We start from the raw sequence: 22,500 nt of genomic DNA, 5'->3' as shown, positions 1-22,500 counted from the left end.
ACTGTCTTCGAAAACCTATGGTTACCTAAGACCCTAAGATTATCTATACTCCTAACTAGCACTGCTGGTACCCCATTGCATCTCAGTGCCTCAGAATGTCTCAGCATCTCAGTGCCTCAGCATCTCAGTGTGTCACCGTGTCTCAGCATCTCAGTGCCTCACCGTGTCTCAGCATCTCAGTGTCTCACCGTGTCTCAGCATCTCAGTGCCTCAGTATCTCAGTGTCTCACCATGTCTCAGCATCTCAGTGTCTCAGCATCTCAGTGCCTTAACGTGTCTCAGCATCTCAGTGCCTGACCGTGTCTCAGGATCTCAATGTCTCAGAATCTCAGTGCCTCACCGTGTCTCAGCATCTCAGTGACTCACCGTGTCTCAGCATCTCAGTGTCTCAGCATCTCAGTGCCTCAGCATCTCAGTGTCTCACCATATCTCAGCATCTCAGTGTCACTGTGTCTCAGCATCTCAGTGCCTCACCGTGTCTCAGCATCTCAGTGTCTCTCCATGTCTCAGCCAGATCTTACAGAGAACACAGTGTTTGTTATTATTTGCTGTGAAAAGTGATTTATTGTCAATGTGTAGAGAAATGTAGATCTGTGTGTGTGTGATGTTTACATTACATTACTTTGTCTTTGCAATGAGGGGTTTACACACTGCACTCCTGTAACATCCTTCTCTGTGGATCATCCTGACCTTCACAGCTGAAGAACATCTGCTTTTCTGTGTGTCTGTACATATCACACTAACACAAGAGCATACACCGACTGAATGTGTGCTTCACGCCACAATATCCACCATATTTACTGTCTTTCCCACAGTTACTTCAATGCAGTTAGTGTTCTTACTGAAACACAGCTGGCTGAGTAGATTTATATCTAAACCTCCTGCATCACATCAAGCCTCTTTCAGTCATTTACATCATTTCCTCTTGTCATGCTGATGTACAATGATGATCAGGATTTTCTCCCTTCCTCATGGGTTAGGATTAGCATTTTCCTTTAATTTGTCCTGTGTCTAAGTGTGTAATGGTGACATTATTAGTGATCTGTCCGTCTCTCACCCCACACAGTTACACATCACACACTTTACCCCACCTTCACTCACACACAAACCCACACACACATACAAACACACACACACACATACAAACACACACATTCACAACCCCACCCCCCTACACACACACACACACACACACACACACACACTTGCATCTCACCTCCTAAAGTTATAAGCCGCAGAAAACAAGGGGGAAATAACATTTAAAATTATAGTGGGCGGAGCTACTGAATCATTATTACGTCATCATTGTTATTGTAGAATGTTTAATATTGATGTGGGCGGAGCTAAATAATTACATCACTGGTATTATTAAGAATTTGTATATTTTTTCTTTGGTAAAATCCGCTAAAATTCTTCTTCCTGTAACACCTATTACACACACACACACACACACACACACCACCTTCCCGGTTAAAAAATATCAGGGATGTGAGAGAGCTCGTGAGATTCCGGACGTGGCCCCACACACGCTCGCGTTCTGCCGGCGGTAACACGTGGCACACCGGGCTCGAATGTCGGCCCTCTCGAACTTTCTGTAGCTCGAGTACATGGAATTTTTGGGAGGAAAAAGTCAACCCTATCTGTCCGACTCTGATTGGCTGAGCTTTCGATAATCTCACGTCTCTGTGCTGTGATTGGTTTTAAACCCGGAAGTAGGGCGTGTCCTTTTGCGCTCTTTCCCTCTTTACTTTACTCCAATACTGCAGCCGGAGTTTCATCTTTCTCTTTACGGAACAGAGAGAACGGGTCACTGCCGGAACAGAACCGAACCGAACTGGACCGCGCGAGTCCGACTGTGAAGCCTTAGTGTTTGTGAAGATGGAGGTCCGGTTCCTTCCGGTGTTCATCTTTCTGCTGCTGCAGTCGGTAACGGAAGGAGCTCGAGCTAAAACAGGTAACATTTTAACTGCAGACATTCAACTCTGAGAATATCCCCATTACATTAATGTATTTATTATCTGTAAAAGGAAACGTCACAATAGTGTGTGTGTGTGAGAGAGAGAGAGAGAGAGAGAGAGAGAGAGAGGAATTAGTTGAAAGTGTCTTTTAATAAAACGGTAAAGTGAATAAAGTGTCACATTGTTTCACTGAATATTTAACTTGTTTTACTCCAATCAGGAGTCCCACCAGGAGCGTCTTGTTGGGCAACACAGTAATAGCGTTTCATTCTGATAAAAATGATTCTGACTGTGCACTACATACTATGAGAACTCTTTACACTGAGAACCCTTTACACTGAGAACCCTTTACACTTAAATTGTCTGTGTCCAGCATAGCATTTGCCACTGAGCTACATCATATACCAGGCCATTATATACCAGGTTATATGGTATATACTATACGTTATTACCATTTAATAATATGTAATATTATGTTGTATTCAACTAAAGCTCACACTCGTACTTGTCAATTTTCTAGGCAAAAACAAGAACATACTCCTTAACTCGGAATTGCTAATCATAACGTCTCCTCAAACCCGAGTTAAGAGAGTGATGTCAAATCGACACGTCCGCTCACAGCATCAGCAGTAAACACAGCCGCTTCTTAGTGTAACCCTGTATACACACATTCGCTTTATATCATTCAGTCTGTATTTTACTCCCCAAATCAGTGAACTGTGTCACTGTTATAGATTTAATAAGAGAATATGTCTATAGGTTGATGGGTTACTTCTGATGCTGTGAGCAGCTTACGTTGATTAGGGTCACTTGCTGAACTTGGGGTTGTGGAAACCGTCCCAATTACCCGAGTAGGAATTTAATTTTCCCCTGTCGGAGACCAGGAATTATGAGTTATAACTCTAGTCAAATGCAGCACTAGTCATGCAGGTCAGACTGTGTGAGGAGAAGAGAGACACACACACACACTCATTCACATACACATACACACACTGGCCAATACACATATTGGCCAATCAGAGATTATGATGATGAGTCCAACACCTCATCATCATCATCATAATCATCATAAACTCCAGAATTGGTCTAGAACTTCAGGATAACCTGTGTATGTATGTGTGTGTGTGTTTGTGTGTGTGTGCATGTGCAGATGATCTGTTGGTGATCACCGCTGCCACTGATGAAACAGATGGCTTTAGGAGATTCATGAGAACGGCACGAGAATTCAACTACACTGTGAAGGTTCATCCTCTATCACTCTATCATCACTTCTCTATCACTCTATCATCACTCCTCTATCACTCCATCAGCAGTCCTCTATCTCTCCATCATCACTCCTCTATCACTCCATCATCACTCCTCTATCACTCATCATCTCTCCTCTATCACTTCATCATCATTTATACATTTACATTTATTCATTTAGCAGACGCTTTTATCCAAAGCGACTTACAAATGAGAAAAATACAAACAAAGCGATATATCAAGCAGAGAACAATACAAGTAGTGCTACCATACAAGATCCCTTAATTGAGTTCCAGAAGAAGCAAAGTGCACAGAGTAGAGGTGTAAGTGATTTTTTTTTTTTTTAATGAGTTGTTTAGGTGTTCACGGAAGAGGTGGGTCTTTAGCTGTATTTTGAAGATGGTGAGAGATTCTGCGGTCTGGATTGAGGTTGGAAGTTCATTCCACCAATGAGGAAGAGTTAGTGTGAAGGTTCTGGAAAGGGACCTTGCGCCACGCTGAGTGGGAACTACTAAACGTCGGTCGCTAATCGATCGCAGATTGATTATTGATCATCACTCCTCTATCACTCATCATCACTCCTCTATCACTCATCATCACTCCTCTATCACTCATCATCACTCCTCTACCACTCCATCATCACTCCTCTATCACTGTATCATCACTCCTCTATCACTGTATCATCACTCCTCTACCACTCTATCATCACTCCTCTATCACTCCATCATCACTCTTCTACTACTCCATCATCACACCTCTATCACTCCATCATCATTCCTCTACCACTCTATCATCACTCCATCATCACTCCTTTATCACTCCATCATCACTCCTCTACCACTCCAACATTACTTCTCTACCACTCCATCATCACTCATCTATCATTCCATCATCACTCCTCTATCACTCAATCATCACTCCTCTATTAGTCCATCATCACTCCTCTACCACTCCATCATCAGTCCTCTACCACTCCATCATCACTCCATCATCACTCCTCTATCACTCCATCATCACTCCTCTATCACTGTGTGTGTGTGTGTGTGTGTAGGTGCTGGGTCTGGGTGAAGAATGGAGAGGAGGTGATGTTGCTAAAACTGTTGGAGGAGGACAGAAGGTTCGCTGGCTGAAGAAGGAAATGCAAAAATATAAAGATAAGCAGGACATGATCATCCTCTTCGTGGACAGGTGGGAACAGTGTGTGTGTGTTCATGAAGTGAATGTTTATTTTAAAGCAGGTCCTGAATAAATTACTAAGATATGGTTTTTTATCAGTTTTACAATCAAACGTGACTCAAGTCTGCAATCGTCGGTATGCCCTCGTCGCTACGCTCTCGTCGCTACGCCTTGTTGCTACACCCTTGCCCTTGTCGCTATGCCCTTGCTCTTGTCGCTATGCCTTTGCCCTTGTCGCTACGCACTCCTCACTATAGTTACTGAATCATTCACATTGGCACTAATGGCTGCCTTCTGGCCAAGCTCGGTTTGTTGTTCTTGTAGTTTTATTGTTGTAACTCTCTTGTTTATTTTTTAAATCACGTTTTTTTACTTGAGTTGAGTTCTGGCTGCCTCCCACAGTCCAATAACATGTCATTAGGGGGACTAACTACCCTAAATTGCCCCCAGGTGTGAAAGTGTGTGTGGATGTGTCGTGCTTTGAGCCAAGTGTTTCGCGTGTTGGCTTTGGATTCACTGCGACCTTCAGCAGGATAAAGGTTGAATAAATCGAAATTCAGAGTTGTATGAGATGCTCGCAAAATAAGACATTAAGGTCACCAGTAAATTCCTCAGTAAATTGGCGTATTGACCTGTAAATGGTGCTCTGAGTAGCTGAAGCTGATGAAGTTTGTCTCCTTCCACAGTTACGATGTCATCCTGGCGTCTGGTCCTGACGAGCTGCTGATGAAGTTTTCTCGCTTTAACCATCGTGTTGTTTTCTCTGCTGAGGGATTCTGCTGGCCCGATCAGCGCCTTGCTTCCAAATATCCTACAGTACACACCGGCAAACGCTACCTGAACTCCGGAGGTGTGTGTGTGTGTGTGTGTGTGTCTTAGTGCTAATACCCTTACTTTATTTTGTCTTTTACAAACTCTGTAGTGTTAATGATAATAAGCTGTAGATAATAACAATAATAATAATTAAAAGTTGTTACGCTGCTTACTAATTGGGGTGGGAGTTTTTTTCTACCTGATGGATTTCAGGTGTTCATTATGTTATTGCAAAGTGTTGAATATCGTGTGTGTGTGTGTGTGTGTGTGTGTGTGTGTGTGTGAAGGTTTTATTGGATATGCTCCAGAGATGTACGCTATAGTTCAGCAGTGGAAACACAAAGATAACGATGATGACCAGCTCTACTACACACGCATCTACCTGGACAAGGAGCAGAGGGTGTGTGTGTGTGTGTGTGTGTGTGTGTGTGTGTGTGTGTGTGTGTGTGTGTGTGTGTGTGCGCGTTAGGGGTTGGTGGGGGATATAGGGGTTGGTCATTGCAGCGATGATACGGGCATGTGTGGATGTTTGGAGTTGGTGTGTGTGTGTGTTGGGGATGAAGTTAAATTTGTGTAAAGTGTACGATGGAAATGGAAACAATTCAGTAATTTCTCTCTGTTTCTCTCAGACGAAGTTTAACATAACGTTGGATCATAAATCACGGATATTCCAGAATCTTAATGGTGCAATTGGTGAGAAAACTCACTCACACACACATACATATATACACACACACACAGTTTCTATATACATTCAGCTGTGTGTGTGTTTGTGTGTGTGTGTGTGTGTGTGTGTGTGTGTGTGTGTGTTTCAGAGGAAGTTGTTTTGAAGTTTGAGAAATCTCGAGTTAGAGCTCGAAATGTCGCTTACGACACCCTTCCTGTTGTTATCCATGGCAACGGCCCAACTAAGGTAAACAATCCCTACAACATTAAAACACTTCATCTGTAAACACACACACACATACATTCATTCTTGTGTCTTCATCTTGCTCTTGGAATTGCAGTTTTATAACCACTGTTCTCATACTTTTATTTTGTGTGTGTGCGTGTGTGTTGCAGCTGCAGTTGAACTATCTGGGTAATTACGTGCCAACAGCGTGGACGTATGAGCAAGGATGTGGTGTGTGTGATGACGACCTACTGTACTTCAATGACGTACCCGTCAGTGTTCATTATTATTCATCATGTTTGTGTTTATTAAAATAAAACAATAATAATAATAATAAAATCATTTTTGTCTGAAGGCTTGAATTTGCTTCTGATGTGAATTTTATTCTGTTTGTGCATAAAAATAAAATTAATGCTCATGTTGAACATTTTATTGTCCAGTCAGTAGATTTATCTCCTTTCACCACCCATCAGTCCATCATCAGGACGGACACACAGCCGAACGCTTTATTTCCTTTTATTAAATTAATTAGCTGGAATCATTTAAATATGTTAATTTGTTTTTGTTTACAGAATGAAGAGATGCCACAGGTTCTCATTGCTGTGTTTATCGAACAGCCAACACCATTTATTGAGGAATTTCTGGAGCGACTGACAACAATAAACTACCCACACACACGCCTGAGATTGTTCCTGCACAACAATGTACATATTGTTCCTCTACAACACCACACACACTATTCCTCTACAACACCACACACACTGTTCCTCTACAACACCACACAACACACACACTGTTCCTCTACCACACCACACACACTGTTCCTCTACAACACCACACAACACACACACTGTTTCTCTACAACACCACACAACACCACATACACCCTCCTCTACAACACCACACAACACCACACACACTGTTCCTCCACAACATCACACACACTGTTCCTCCACAACACCACACACACTGTTCCTCTACAACACCACACGCACTGTTCCTCTACAACACCACATACACTGTTCCTCCACATCACACACACTGTTCCTCTACAACACCACACACACTTCCTCTACAACACCACACACACTGTTCCTCTACAACATCTCACACACTGTTCCTCTACAACACCACACACACTGTTCCTCCACAACACCACACACACTGTTCCTCCACAACACCACACACACTGTTCCTCCACAACATCACACACACTGTTCCTCTACAACACCACACACACTGGAATGGACATGTGTGCGCATGTCTACAACATGTCTACAACAACTCTACAACACCACACACACTGAAATGCTTGTGTATATGTGTGTGTGTGTGTGTGTGCGTGTAGGTGGTGTATCATGAGCAGCATGTGCAGCGGTTCTGGAATCGGCATCGTTCTCTGTTCCCTAATGCTCGTATTGTTGGGCCTGAAGAGAACCTAAAACACGACCAGGCCAGAACTATGGCAGTGTAAGACACACACACACTTTTCTCTGTGATTTAAGGTGGATTGTTGTTTGTCATTTTGGCTACAGTTACAGATTTGTATTTATTCTTTTTTTATCAGTATTTATTTATAACAGATTTATCCTGTGACTGTGTGTGTGTTAGGGAGGTGTGCAAGAGCGATCCTGCCTGTGATTACTATTTCAGCATTGACAGTGATGTGGCTTTGATCAACCCAGACATTCTGCGCATCCTCATCGAAGAGAACAAGTATGACAAACAGAATACACACATGCACGTGCACACGCACGCGTGCGCACACACACACACTTTTTTGACTGAATGGGATTGAAAGAATCACTGCAATCTCCCTCTATGTCTCTCGCTCTCAGGCCTGTTATTGCCCCGATGCTGTCTCGTCACGGTAAACTCTGGTCTAATTTCTGGGGAGCTCTGAGTCCTGAAGGTTTTTATTCTCGCTCTGAAGATTACATCGATATCGTACAGGGAAAAAGAGTGTGAGCTCATCCGCTACTGCTCTGTGTGTGTGTGTGTGTGTGTGTGTTGGTGTTATATTTTACATATATTTTCTGTACTAAATGACAGTGTCGGTCTCTGTCTCTCTCCCTGTCCCTCTCTCACTGTCTCTCCCTGTCTCTCTCTTCCTGTCTCTCTCTCAGTGGAGTGTGGAATGTTCCGTATATAACTCAGGTTTATTTGATACGTGGTGAAGTTCTCCGTACTCGTCTTTTCCACGTATCTCTCTACCAGGAGGATGGTTTGGACCCAGATATGGTGTTCTGCAGAGCAGTTCGGGACCAGGTGTGTGTGTGTGTGTGTGTGCTGTAACAGCCTGTCTGTTTCTCATACGATGCACTATCTGGTGCAGAGGGTTTATTTATTAATTGTGTGTGTGTGTGTGTGTGTGTGTGTGTGTGCACAGGGTGTGTTTATGTTCCTGTCCAATAGGGATGAGTTCGGCCGACTGATCTCAACCAACAACTACAACATCAGCAGGCTGCATCCAGACATGTGGCAGATATTTGACAACCCCATGGTAAACACACACACACACAGTAGCACAAAATGGCCATAGACATTTATTCACGTTTTATTAAAGAATAAATGTCCCCATAAAAATATGATTGATTTGAATTTACATTGTTCAGATTAGGGTTCTGGGTCACTCTGTGTGTGTATGTGTGTGTGTGTGTAGGATTGGAGGGAGAAGTATGTCCATAAGGATTACTCTCAGATCTTTGAGGATGGCGTGGATGTGGTGGAACAGCCGTGTCCAGATGTTTACTGGTTTCCTGCATTTTCAGACAAAATGTGTGACGATCTGGTGGAGACCATGGAGCACTTCGGCCAGTGGTCCGGGGGCAAACATAATGTGTGTGTCGTTGTGCATGTCCTCATTATGAGTTAACGTAAACTATGAGTTAACTGACTGTATTTATGTGTGTGTTTCAGGATGAGCGGTTAACAGGTGGATATGAAAATGTTCCCACTGTCGATATTCACATGAATCAGATACAGTTTGAGAAAGAGTGGCTCAAATTCCTGATAGATTACATCGCTCCTGTAACTGAGAAACTTTACCCAGGATATTATGCAAAGGTACACACACACACACACACACACACACACACACACACTGAAAAACAGAAGTGGAAGCTATTTGACTCAATTCTATGCCAATAAAAATATTTAATAACATATAATATTAATGACAATAGCCGAACGCTAACTCTTCCGTCAGCTGAGGTGTTTGTTTAGCTCTGCGCAGACAGACAGACAGACAAATAATTTTAATAATTTTCTTCATCTTAATTTGTGTGTGTGTGTGTGTGTGTGTGTGTGTGTTGGCTCGTTTTCTTTATTTTTGATATTCTTTAATTAAAGCCAATAAAATAAATTGACAAATTTGACAAAATGTTCTGGATGGAGCTATGAGTCCCTGAGCAAGTGAACCAGCACGAGGATGAGTTTCTGATCGAGACTCTAAAGCTCTTCTATAAGGGCGTCGGCTAAAGGCTGTAAAAGTAATAAACATGAACAGTTTAATCTCCAAAGTATGTTCCAGATATAAAAGTGCAGTAATCCATGAAGATTATATGATCTGAAGTCGATCCAGTCGAGGTCTGCATTATTTAGTCTTCTTATGTTCAAATTTACACACACTCAAGAGCACCAATTTATGGGATTTTCATGAAAACCACATTTCTTGTGTAAATGTTTGTATGAACAATTTATGAATAAGTCTGTTTGTATTCAGCTTAATAAATGAGTCGTGTGAGTTGTGTGTTGTCTGCGTTGTGTAAGTGAAGAGCATGTATTATATATAATCAGTGTGTAATGAAGAACTACACTGTTAGCCTGTTATCTAATTAGCAGGCAAAACACTGAACTTTTATTCCAGTATTATGACACTATCAAGCTAAATTTGTGTGCATGTTTCAGGCTAAAGCTGTGATGAACTTTGTGGTTCGTTATCGTCCTGATGAACAACCTTCACTCCGCCCACATCACGACTCATCAACTTTCACCATCAACATTGCTCTGAACAGCAAGGGGAAAGACTACGAAGTACACACACACACACACACACACACCAACACACACTCCATAGGTACAGTATGCAGTCATGATAATACTTATTTTGGTGTGTGTCTGTGTGTGTTTCAGGGAGGGGGCTGCAGGTTCCTGCGTTATGACTGCAGAATTGAAGCACCAAGAAAAGGCTGGTCTTTAATGCACCCGGGACGTTTAACACACTACCACGAGGGTCTGCCTACAACCAAGGGCACTCGATACATCATGGTGTCGTTTGTAGACCCCTAACACTGTGTGTGTGTGTGTGTGTGTGTGTGTGTGTGTGTGTGTGTGTGTGTGTGTGTTCACTGTGATTAAACACTCTATTATTAAGTCAGAAGTGTCTGTTCTGGTATATTGAGGCTGTGTTTGTGTTTGCCTTGAAAACTCAGTGGCAATAATTTTTATAAAACCTTATAGTGAGTTCAAAATTTTTATTTTAATGCAACAGTTTTACCTCTGGTGGCCTTTTTGTTTTATTTTATATAAAGCCAAATAAAGTTTTTAAATTTTTGAATAGTTTTTTTTTGTAAAACATTTTGCTATCAGCTTTGTATAAACTGCTTTAAATTATTTGATTATGTACATGATAAATAAAAGCTGAGTAAAGTGAGTTTTCCATCTTTATTTTAACAAAGAGAAACACATACTTTCCTCGAAAGCAGCTTAGTTGGTGAAGTGAGTGAGTGTTTAGTTTCACTGTTCCCTCTGGCATGATGTTAACGCCATGTCATTAATTAAAGGGGTTCTCATGAGCTCCAGTCTGAGCTTTATGATTCTTTGCTCTGAGCAAGATGTTTATACACCAATGCCCAGCTTAAACATCTGCCAGACTCTGTAAATATAAATGTAAATGCAGTGTGTGAGGTGTATTGTGAGAGTGAGGAGTGTATAGTGAGTGGATACAGTGTAGTATAGTGTGTGTAGTGTACATGTCTAGTGTACAATTAGAGGTTTTATTTGTTTATGGTTGAAGATCTTTCTGCTCTGTACTTCTGGACTTTGGAGCCATAAACAGGTGAATAATTAATGTGCTGTGTCAGTCAGCAGAATTATCCCTTTGTGTGTGTGTGTGTGTGTGTGTGATTCCTGAGAGTTGAGCAGGATGGTCAGTTGGTATTGATCAGTGATCAAGAATCAGCAGGTATGTTAGTACTTTTATCCTGGATAATTCTGAACTATTTGTTATTTAGGGTAAAGATCTGTGTGGAGTGTGTGGGTTCATGTGCAAGCTGTTTGAGTGTGTGGAGTACATTTGGAGTGTGAAGGGTATGTTTGCAGTGTGTGGGATGAGTTTGGAGTGTGAAGGGTTTGGTTAGAGTGTGTGGTGAATATAGAGTGTTTGGGGGGGGTGAGTGTGTGGTGGGGGGATGAGGGGTAGGGTTATTTCAGGGGGGGTTCAGTTCAATTCAGTTTTATTTGTATAGCACTTTTAACAGTGGACATTGTCACAAGGAAGCTTTACAGAAATCCAGATATAGATTTAGGTCCTTAATGAGCAAGTCAGAGGTGACATGAACAGTGAGGAAAAAGGGAACTCATCCTCATCTGGGTGACACTTTATAGTGGGATTATAAATCCTTTCTCTTCTGCAACTGTATACTACAGAGAGTCACACACTTCTGTGTGTGTGGAAAGGATCTTCAGTATGAGCAGCAGGGTCATTTTTTTTATTTCATTAGAATTTTAGCTTTGTCTATAATATTCACCTGAAGTTATCCGCTGTGTAATGAATGACACTTCAGCATAAACTATTTTTTAGCAAATGCAATCTTAAAACTATCCAATGAAGAACAATGGAGTTTGTTTATGCACCTACTAGAACATCCAGAGAGTAAGGCATTGCAGTAATCTAGTCTAGAGGTGACGAAAGCATGAACTAATATTTCTGCATCATGTAGTGACAATATATTTCTTATCTTAGAAATATTTCTCAGATGAAAGAAGGTTATCCTAGTAATATTATCTATATGAGCATCAAATCATAGACTGGAGTCAAAATCACACCAAGGTCTTTTACTGCTGCAAATGACGAAACAGAAAGTCCATCCAGAGTTACTGTGTGATCAGAAAGATTACTTCTAGCTGTATGTGGTCCTAGTACAAGAACTAGTACAAGAGTAATGAGTCTCTGTTCCTCTCTCTGTATCTGTCAGTGTGCATGTCTCTCTCTCACGCTCGCTCTCTTTGTGTCTTTCTCGGTCTCAGTGAGCTCTGTGCAGATAACGTTTTGCCAACCTTTCTTACTTCTATCGGGTTTTACAATTAAGACATACTAGTTGTAAACTGTTGTAAAGTCTGTGAGAGTCAGCAGGATGTCATGTCCTCTGAGGCTGCTGGAGAGAAGCTGTCTCTCCGGTATGGTGTCAGGTGTGTGCGGGAGAGTAGAGTGGTAGTGGAGGAGGTGTTCTTAGTGGTGGGAGAACAGGTTGGGTGTGAGAACATGAAAAAGGAAAGCTTAGTAAACAGACTGATTGAAAGTGAAATATGGGTGAATGGACTTATGGTACCAGTCTCCCTTTTATGAGATGAAATCTTGAACATGCCTCTGTTTTTAAAAACGAGGTGATAATGAAAGAGGTGGCTCACTATGAGAAGTTCTCAGGCTCCATGGGAGTGATTCTACTCAACTGGCAAGAATTGTGGAATCACCACACTTAGAGCATGTTCATTCTGGCTTTGTGAAACAGACCTCAAACAAGTTAAATTAAGTGATTTTAATTAATGGCATATTTATTTCCAGATCAAGTAGAGGAAAAAATGATGGAATCACCTTGCAATTTGCATTTCTAAAACAAATACCAGGACAAGTCTAAAAATGCAAATGAGTCTGCAGCTAAAAGAGAGTGCTTACATACATTAACCTCTGACTTTTTTAAATGAACCATAGCCCCAACAAGAGAGATGGCAATTGAAACAATGGGACGGATTATAAAACTCCTTCAAGAAGGAAATCCAACACACTGTGTGGTAGAAGATGGTTGTTAACAAAAGCAATACGCCTTGAAAATAGAAAATACACAACAAAACCAGTGAAAAACAAATAGGAGGAAACAGGAGTCAGTGTTAGTGACAGAACTGTAAGAAATCAGGTGAATGAAATGAGTTATGTATAGAAAAGCCAAAGGAAAACCAGCACTAACACCTGAACAGAAGAAAACAGGGTTACACTGGGCTAAAGAGAAGATCATGGAATGAGGAGGATTGGATGAAAGTGATGTTCAGTGATGAATCAGGAATCTGCGTTGGCCAAGGAGATGATTCTGGAACTTCTGTCTGGTGCGGTTCTAATGAAACATATAAAGATAAAGAGCCTGAAGAAAACATTTCCCAACTCAGGTATGCTCTGGGGATTCATGTCAGGTAAAGGACCAGGAGAGACCTCACCATTCAATGCACAAGTGTACACTGACATTTTGGACATGTTTCTCATTCCATCGCTAGGTTATAAAATAGGTTTAGTGATGAAGTCATTGTTCTCGATGATAATACATCTCACCACAGAACAGTGTTAAAGCTTTCTTCAGGAAAGGCAGATCAACTCGATGACATGGCCAGCAAACAGTCTGTATCTCAATCCCATTGTAATTTATGGTGTAAATTTAAAATATTAGTCCATGACAAGGCTCCGGCAAAGCTGATCTGCCAACCGCAGAATGTTTATCTATTAGATAAAAATTGTTTTGTGTCATATTTGTCATTTGTTTATTTGCTAGGAGGTAAAAAGCAGAGTGAGCATCCTCTAAGTGTTTCCATCATTTTTGCCAGGGGTTGTACAAAATGGAGACATGAGACTGGATCAGCAGTGATTTCTTGATTTTCTAATTGCATGGAAATTCTGAGTGTGGACTTGTAAATGAGAACAGACTGAGCTCAGAATTTTAGGGTGAAGGATTGAATAGTGTGGTTTGTAAATATGTAAAAATGTAAATTTGTCAGACTGATGCATTAAAGGCATCTTAAAGTCTCTCTCTCTCTCTCTCTCTCTCAGTCACTGTATGAATGTGATGGAAGAAATAAAGGTAAGGCAAATAATAATCTAATATAATCATTATATATATCATATTATTTATAACTGACACCACAGTAAGGCTGAACTCTCGAACGCGATGACTAGAGGATGTGCATTATTTTTGTACCACAGCACAGACTGCAATATGAGCAATAGGTTTTAATTAATGCACACAGGGACTTTTACAGCATATGCACCATATAATCTAAGACTAATAATAAACAGATTTTAAAAACTTGTTTAACAAAGTAAAACAAAATCATTGATGTGATTACATTTTTGTTAGGAAAAGTTTATTTATGTAATGGGAATGCAGGAGAGATGAGATAATGGGCCCAAGTGCAGGTGGCACAGTGGACAGAGCACTTACTGAAACTGAAAAAAGAATGGTAAATGGTCTACACTTATATAGCACCTTCTAATATAGCACACTTATATAGCACCTTAGAAGTTCTACAAAGTGCTTTACACTGTTTCTCATTCAGCCATTCTCTCTCTCTCACACACACACACACACACACACACACACCTCAGTGGCAGCACAGCTACCATGCAAGGTGCTAGCCTGCCATGGGGAGCAACTTAGGGTTTATTTGCCAGAGCCATATCTCCCTGCAGTTCTCACCTGGTTTTCCACTGACACTAAGCAGGATTGAGCCTGGCCAGTACCTGTATGGGAGAACTGCTGGGGAAAACTAAGGTTGCTGCTGGAAGTGGTATTATTGAGGCTAGCAGGGGGAGCTAACCATGTGGTCTGTGTCCAGCCTTATGCCCCAGAACACTATAATGTAAAAAAACAGCATCTGAGGTCCTGATTCTCTATGGTCATTAAAAATCCCAGGACACATCCAGTAAAGAGTAGGGGTATAATCTTGGAGAAGGGCCAATGGGGGAATTTCACCTAGACTCCATCACCCCCTAATAATCTCCATCTCTAAATTGGCTTCATCACTCTCTCTCCTCTCCACTAATAGCTGGTGTGTGGTGGGAATTCTGGAGCAATATGTCTGCAGTCACATTTCAATTTTATTTGTATAGCGCTTTTTACAATGGACATTGTCTCAAAGCAGCGTTACAGAAACAAATAAGCACTGGATACAGATTTTAAATGCATAAATTTATCCCAATTGAGTAAGCCGGTGGCAAGGAAAAAGTCCCTAAGATTTTAAGAGGAAGAAACCTTGAGAGAAACCAGACTCAGAAGGGAACCCATCCTCATCTGGCTAACACCGGATGGTGTAAAAGTAAAGGAAAGTTCATTATGGTCACATCATTCAGTTGGATGCTACACACTAGTGGGGGTTGAAGAGACCCCCCCCCCAAATAATGTAAAGTACTTTGAGTGTCCTGAAATTCTAAATCCTCTAAATCTAAGGAATTATTATTTATTATTATTATTATTATTATTATTATTATTATTATTATTATTATTATTATTATTATTATTCAGTGTCTTGCCCAAGGACACTTCGGCATGTGGAGTCATGTGGGCCAGGAATCAAACCTCCAACCCAACTATTAGTTGACAGCCTGCTCTTCTACCTGAGACACGGCCACCCTGGAAAAAAAAAAAAAAAACACAAACACCTTCTCTCCACTGAATGAAATGACTGGAGTCAAAAGTGGAAAGATTTTTTTTCCTCTCAAGGGAAGGAATTCAAAACTCAAGAGAGTGGTAGGTTGACAAGGTGAGGCCAACGTGGCACTCAAAAAAAGGCTAGTGTACAGCTCCAGGCTTCAAAATTACCCATGCCTGCATAATCTTGCCCTCGCAAAGCAAACTCAAACCTGAGCTCTGCGTGATTGGCAAGCTTCCCTTAAATATAGCCTGGATCAAGTGAGCCTGATTTAGAGTAATTAGCTGACAGACTGATTATGTCTTCCTCTGGTGGCCAAAGTCTATCTAGCAGGCAAGACAGCTCCAGGAGGATTTTACGCTTTCCAGTTTCTCTGTAAAAAGACAGGCTGCATTTTTTGAGAGAGAGAGAAAGGTTGGTGAGTGAATGACTGTTTATCACTGCTATAAAATAAGTCATCATAGGAATTAATTTGTCTCTCAGACAATTCCATAAAATTAAATCCACTATCAACCATAGTTTTAGTTCTCTCTCTCAAAAAAAAAAGTAAATATAAACCATTAAAATGCATAAGATAGAATAAGGGAATAACTCACTCCAGAGTGTGATGTTATAGTCCATTTCAGTGTGGATTATTTCATGTATAACTGCATGGTCTGTCATGTGTAATTCCTTACTTATTATATTTGTTTATTAAATTTGTATACATTTATAATTATTGTAATCATTTTCTTAACATAAAAGTTTCTTTTGGTGACAAAGTCTAGTGAAAATCTGACCTCGCATGTCTGGAAACAAGCAATATAAATGCTAAGTACATCAGTAGCTGAATTTAGGGTGTGGCTAATTCTAAGGCATGGCTAAACTTGATGTGTAGTTGAGTTTTACGCGTGGCTGAGTTTAAAGCATGGTTGAGTTCAAGGCGTGGCTGACTTTAGGGGGATGACTAAAGATATTTATATTTTCTCTCTCAGTCTGCTCCTCCTCAGTCTCCACCCACAACTCCAACTCCCAAAGCTCCAGAATCTCCCAGCCATACCAGTAAGTGTGTGTGTGTGTGTGTGTGTGTGTGTGTGTGTGTGTGTGTGTGTGTGTGTGTGTGTGTGTGTGTGTGTGTTAATCCCATGGCTCCCCTTCTGTCCTGCAGTGGGTTTGGGAAGTCCTGAGTTACTGAAGGAGTTGAAGCAGCCACACACTCTGAAACCAGTTCACACACACACTGGAATCACCACAGTGTTCTGTGGCCGTGGACGAATTGTGAGTTTTTCTCTCTCTCTCTCTCTCTCTCTCTCTCTCTCTCTCTCTCTCTCTCTCTCTCTCTCTCTCTCTCTCTCTCTCTCTCTCTCTCACACACACACACACACACACACACACACACACACACACACACAGAGTGTGCAGTAACTGCTGCCTTGTGTTTTTCTCTGTAGAATGCTGCACCAGCCAGCCAATCACAGACTTCACCTCCATCTGCTTCCACCAATCAGCAAATAGCAAAGGGGCACTGTCTGTCCAGTGGCACACAGAATTAAGAGGCTGTCATTGTTCTGCCCTGCGTGTCTTCTTGAGTATAATTAGTCACATCACTAAGCGTTACCTTCTGCAGACCTCTATCATAATAACACACCTGTAGTGTGTGTGATCATGTTCTCACTGTAGTGAAGTAACAGCTATGTAAGTGTGTTATGTACATTGTTTTCCCTTAGCAAGATAACGTGTGTGTGTTTGTGTCTAGGGTTGTCACTAATGTGCATAGATGAATACATGTTCTGCTGTTATTGTTCAAATAAAATCTCATAAACTACATAGAGTGTAAAGGAGTCCATTTACTGTGTGAGTGAGTGAGTGTGTGTGTGTGTGCGAGAGAGAGAGAGAGAGAGAGAGAGAGAGAGAGAGAGAGAGAGAGAGAGAGAGAGATTGATTGATACATTGTACTGTAGTACAAAGGGCATTGAGATTAGTGTGATAGTCTTCAAACATGGGAATGTAAAGGGAGAGAAACAGTTCAGGAGAACGGAGAGTGAACAGTACAGTGTAAGAGAGAGAGAGTGTGTGAGTGTGTGTGTGTGTGTGTGTGTGAGAGAGAGAGTGTGTGTCAGAGTGTGAATGAGTGTGTGTGTGTGCGCATGTGTGTGTTTGTGAGTGTGTGTGTGTGTGTGTGTCTGAAGATGAGATCACTGTTGCATCAGTACTTCCTGGTGGCAGCCATGTTGACTCTGTTTCTATTCCTCACCTCATTGTGGCTGCGTGAGTACACACACACACACTCACACTCACATACACACTAACAAACATACACACACTCACACACACTCTCACACACACTAACTTATTCACACACACACACACACACACACACACACATCCCTTTCTGAACACGAACTTCTATCTGTGTGTGTGTGTGTGTGTGTGTGTGTGTGTGTGTGTGTGTGTGTGTGTGTGTGTGTGTGTGTGTTTGTGTGTGTGTTTCCTTGCACAGCTCAAGGAACAGTACAGGATTGTGAATCATCGTGGCTCCCGTGTCTCAGTGATCCAAACCACATGGTAGGAATACACATGCACATAGTAATATAAAAATACTAGTGTGTGTATGTTGTTGTGTGTTATTTTTTATAATAGCTGTTTATAATAGCTGTTTATAATACCCCCCCTCCCTTACACTCACACTCACAGGTACATCCGGTAGTGGTTGCAGAAAGTGATGTTGGGACCCACACTGATAACATCACTATTAGGAGCGACAGCATTAACCCTAAACCTGTCATCATATCTGATTGTCCTGGGCAGCATTTCCAGGTGTCTCAACTCCTGTTGTATTTAAACTCCGCCCTCAGCCCTACCTCGGATGTGCTCTTGGATCCTTACCTGCTCTGCTGGGAAGAGCTAATTAAGTAAGAGCTATTTAGTGTCATTTATTGCTTCATTATTTACCTAATTCCATTGGGCACAGTGATTATGACCAGTTTAATTTAGTAAATCTATAATGAAACACACACACACACACACACTCTGGGGTTTTCTTTTGCAGGTTTATGGAGGCTCTCGGTCCTCTGGTTAGTTTTTTCACCTACAAAGTTCAGGAGAAGATCACTCTAATTCGCCAGCTGGCTGAGGAGGATTCTGGGAAACACAGATTACTGACTCCGCCCCCCACCAACTCCCCACTTCTAACCCACAATCCCCTCAGCCACACCTACCATTCTGTGTGCTCCATGTTGGATACAGAGCTTCAGTTGGGTGTGGTCAGCTTCGACAGACAAACGCCATCGGGAAGTCGTACTTTGCTTCGCCTCCATCGATCGCTGCTGTGGTTGCAGCTGTTGCTGATGAAATTGTGGCTGGAGCCTGGGCACGTGAGGCGAAGCCTGGGTGAGGTGTGTGAAGAAGCATACAGTGAGGCGTTAGCACCACATCACCCATGGCTGCTACAGAGGGTGGCACGACTCGCCTTTAAGGCCATGCCTGAACACACTGTACTGCTCAGGATGGTGTGTGTGAACACACACGAGGAGGCAGAACCAATCATTCGCACCATTGTCACTGCGATCAGTGAGGTGCGCCGTAGAACCCACAATGAGCTGGAGAAAAGAAACATGCTGGACTTACCTTAAAGGAACACGTGTCTAAAGACGGCAGGTAGCCATCAGTGTGAAATGTGAATGATGCTAAATTTATTAATTTCTGATATTCAGTTGTTGATCAAAGTATTTTTTTCCTAAGTGACCATTATACAGGTGCATATCAAAAAATAAGAAAATCGTGGAAAAGTCTTTTTTTTTCTTTCATAAAGTGAAATATTTCAAGCCTTTTTTTGTTTTAATTTTCATGATTGCGGCTTACAGCTCATGGAACACTCAACACTACAGTATCTCAAAATATGAGAATATAGAGTTTATAATATAGAAATGTTGACCTGAGAAGATTCTAATCAGATAATTAACTCAAAACACCTTCAAAGGTTTCCTGAGCCTTAAATCTCTCAGTCTGGTTCAGTACACAACTACAATCACGGGGAAGATGAAAGTAAATGTTGCATTTCATTTGGAAATCAAGGTCCCAGAGTCTGGAGGAAGAGTGGAGAGGCACAGAATCCAAGCTGCTTGAAGTCCAGTGTGAAGTTTCCACAGTCAGTGATGATTTGGGGTGCCATGTCATCTGCTGGTGTTGGTCCACTGTGTTTTCTCAAGTTGAGACTCAATGCAGCATCTACCAGGAGATCTTAGAGCACTTCATGCTTCCATCTGCTGACAAGCTTTATGGAGATGCTGATTTCCTTTTCCTGCAGGACATGGCACCTGTCCACAGTGCCAAAACTACTAGTAACTGGTTTCTGAACATGGTATTACTGTGTTTGATTGGACAGCCTGACCTGAACCCCATAGAGAATCTATGAGAGACAGCAGACCAAACAATACAGACCAGTCGGAGGACGCTATCAAAATAACCTGGGCTTCCAGAACACTTCAGCAGTGCCACAGGCTGATTGCCTCCATGCCACGCCACATTGATGCAGTAATTCCTGCAAAAGGATTAAAGCCCCGACTGCGTATCAGGCGCATAAATTAACACACTTTTCACAAGGTCGAAATTACTGTATTATAAACTCTTTATTCTTATATTTTGAGATACTGGATTTTTGATTTCCGTGAGCTGTAAGCCATAATCATTGAGATTAAAACAAAAGAAGGCATGAAATATTTCACTTCATGTGTAACGAATCCAGAATATATGAAAGTTTTTTAATTAAATTACAGAAAAAACGAACTTTTCCACGATAGATTTTCTTTATATTTCCTCCAGGTGGTGCCCCAATATCCCACTGGGGATGATGTTTCCTTTTCAACAAAGGACCAATGAACCAAGGAACATGGGGAATATTAACCAAGCTAACAAAGAACACATTTAGTCCTAATCTCTCAAATAGTTAGCATGATAACGTTCATCTAAAAATCGTTCAGTCCGAATTTTTATTATATTGGAAGTTATTTTAAATAAAGGTGGACAATTTTTAAAAATCATTTTACTTATATGGACTTAAACTAGGAACGTCTAATCATGTGCTCATCTTGCTCTTGACTGTCCTCAACTACAGTGCGAACTTTGGGGGAAAACTGAGAAAGTCAATAGTTTCACCTAAAAAACACAAAGGCTAACTCTAACTCTGAATGAAAATGGGACTTTCTCTGGTCTTCATATTCACGCCATTAGTTATTGAGATTGAGACGTAGACAGACATGTAGGTTTTAAATTCCTATCACACTCCAAAGCTCAGATCTAAGACTGTGGTCTTAAATGAAATGCAAGTAAGAGCTTTATTGGACTTCTCTGCACATGACAGCAAAGAGCTTTGAGTTTTTACTAAACATGTCACATCTGCAGCTTTATAACATCATCCTCATCTTCATCTTCATCATCACTCACATGCTGTATTACTGACTGGAAATAAATGCAAAATTGTCATAAGCACCTGTGAGTGGTGCTCATCTCCAACCTCCAACACATAACCTTCTAACAACCTTGTGTGTGTGTGTGTGTGTGTGTGTGTGTGTGTGTGTGTGTGTGTGTGTATACAATAGAAAACTTTTTGAAAAAAGCTATTTTTTCAAACACAAATTTATTTCATACATTTCATGTTTCATTATAATATTAATTTATACACTGTTTCAGCTTAGACAATAAATAAATAAATAAATAAATAAATAAATAAACAAGCAAACAAATGTCAGATTTGTGGATCACCAGCAGGAACAGCAGGGACTTTACACAAGCACATTCTTACAATGACCAACAGTTCAGTCGCACACACACACACACACACACACACACACACACACACACACACACACACACACACACACACAAAATTTCGAGATTGCATGAAAGATGGAAAATGTGAGCAGTGAGTTGTGTGTATTAGCTCAACAACAACTTAAAAACAAACAAACAAATAAATAAGTTAGCATACAGCACTCATGATATAAAGGTCAAATGTAGAAAAAAAAGTAGACGAGAAACAGACTTTGGTGACACAAACAGACCACCTGCAGCTTCACCTGCTAATATTGCTATGCTAACAGTGCTAAATAAGTACGTACAGTAAGGACAAAATTCTAAATGCTGTAAATGCAAATGTAGTAAGTTCTATTGTAACTAAGCTTATGCTAATAAATGTTACATGCTAACCTTTTGTGCGCTAACTGTCCCTGCTTAAACAGCAAGTGCTTCTGTGCTTAAACATCTAAATGCTAATTTGCACAACAAAATGATAATCAGTGATCTTAAGAAAATTTTGATAGCTTTCTATACTTACATTTAAAATGCTAATATTAAAATAATTACTTAGTGTTTCAACAGACGCTAACAAGATAAACAGCAGGAGAAATATTCTTTCATTAACGTATTTCAATCAGTATTGGCAAATTCACACACTCACACACATACACACACTCACACACACACACACACACACACACACACACACACTATTGCTTAGTGGACATGTAGTGTGTGCATCTGACCCCTTTTCTCTGATGTGTACGCTATCTAGTGCACTGAAAGATGGTGAATTCTATAGCATGAAGCTGATTAGCTATTCAGTCAGAATGATCTGTTACTGTGTGTGTGTGTGTGTGTGTCACTTAATATTAAATACTAAACATCAACACTAAAAACAGCAAAGATCAACAAACAAATAAAAACAATTAATAATGGCAAATACATGATCGTTATTTTAAAACACAGCACAGGAGAGACAGACAGACAGAGACAGACAGACACAGACAATAG

General features: G+C 41.0%; 2 protein-coding genes across 4 annotated transcripts; both read left to right on the top strand.

The window, feature by feature from the left end:
* Positions 1–1,823: 1,823 nt before the first annotated feature.
* plod3 (procollagen-lysine, 2-oxoglutarate 5-dioxygenase 3) lies at positions 1,824–17,520 on the top strand. Of its 2 annotated transcripts, XM_017486611.3 has the most exons (22): positions 1,824–1,954; positions 3,109–3,200; positions 4,255–4,391; positions 5,066–5,229; positions 5,480–5,592; positions 5,822–5,885; positions 6,008–6,105; positions 6,255–6,356; positions 6,657–6,788; positions 7,433–7,554; positions 7,696–7,800; positions 7,923–8,048; positions 8,211–8,352; positions 8,474–8,587; positions 8,747–8,923; positions 9,004–9,150; positions 9,994–10,119; positions 10,219–11,269; positions 14,117–14,147; positions 16,689–16,755; positions 16,862–16,971; positions 17,145–17,520. In XM_017486611.3, the coding sequence occupies exons 1-18, from the start codon at positions 1,879–1,881 to the stop codon at positions 10,372–10,374; spliced, it is 2,193 nt and encodes a 730-aa protein (XP_017342100.1). In that variant the 5' UTR covers positions 1,824–1,878; the 3' UTR covers positions 10,375–11,269; positions 14,117–14,147; positions 16,689–16,755; positions 16,862–16,971; positions 17,145–17,520. The 2 variants fall into 2 exon arrangements, with proteins under 2 accessions (XP_017342100.1, XP_053542295.1); XM_053686320.1 differs by lacking the exon at positions 14,117–14,147.
* A 156-nt stretch (positions 17,521–17,676) lies between these two features.
* Positions 17,677–21,896, top strand: gltpd2a (glycolipid transfer protein domain containing 2a). Of its 2 annotated transcripts, XM_017486620.3 has the most exons (5): positions 17,677–17,961; positions 18,194–18,258; positions 18,388–18,605; positions 18,743–19,350; positions 20,515–21,896. In XM_017486620.3, exons 1-4 carry the CDS (start codon positions 17,841–17,843, stop codon positions 19,323–19,325), a joined length of 987 nt encoding a protein of 328 aa, XP_017342109.1. In that variant the 5' UTR covers positions 17,677–17,840; the 3' UTR covers positions 19,326–19,350; positions 20,515–21,896. The 2 variants fall into 2 exon arrangements, with proteins under 2 accessions (XP_017342109.1, XP_053542294.1); XM_053686319.1 differs by having other exon boundaries at positions 18,743–21,896.
* Positions 21,897–22,500: the final 604 nt, after the last annotated feature.

This window comes from Ictalurus punctatus, chromosome 15 (genome assembly GCF_001660625.3).
Source record: "Ictalurus punctatus breed USDA103 chromosome 15, Coco_2.0, whole genome shotgun sequence".
Lineage (NCBI taxonomy): Eukaryota > Metazoa > Chordata > Actinopteri > Siluriformes > Ictaluridae > Ictalurus > Ictalurus punctatus.
Note: the sequence above shows the minus strand (reverse complement) of the source record. Positions and strands in the feature narration are given on the sequence as shown.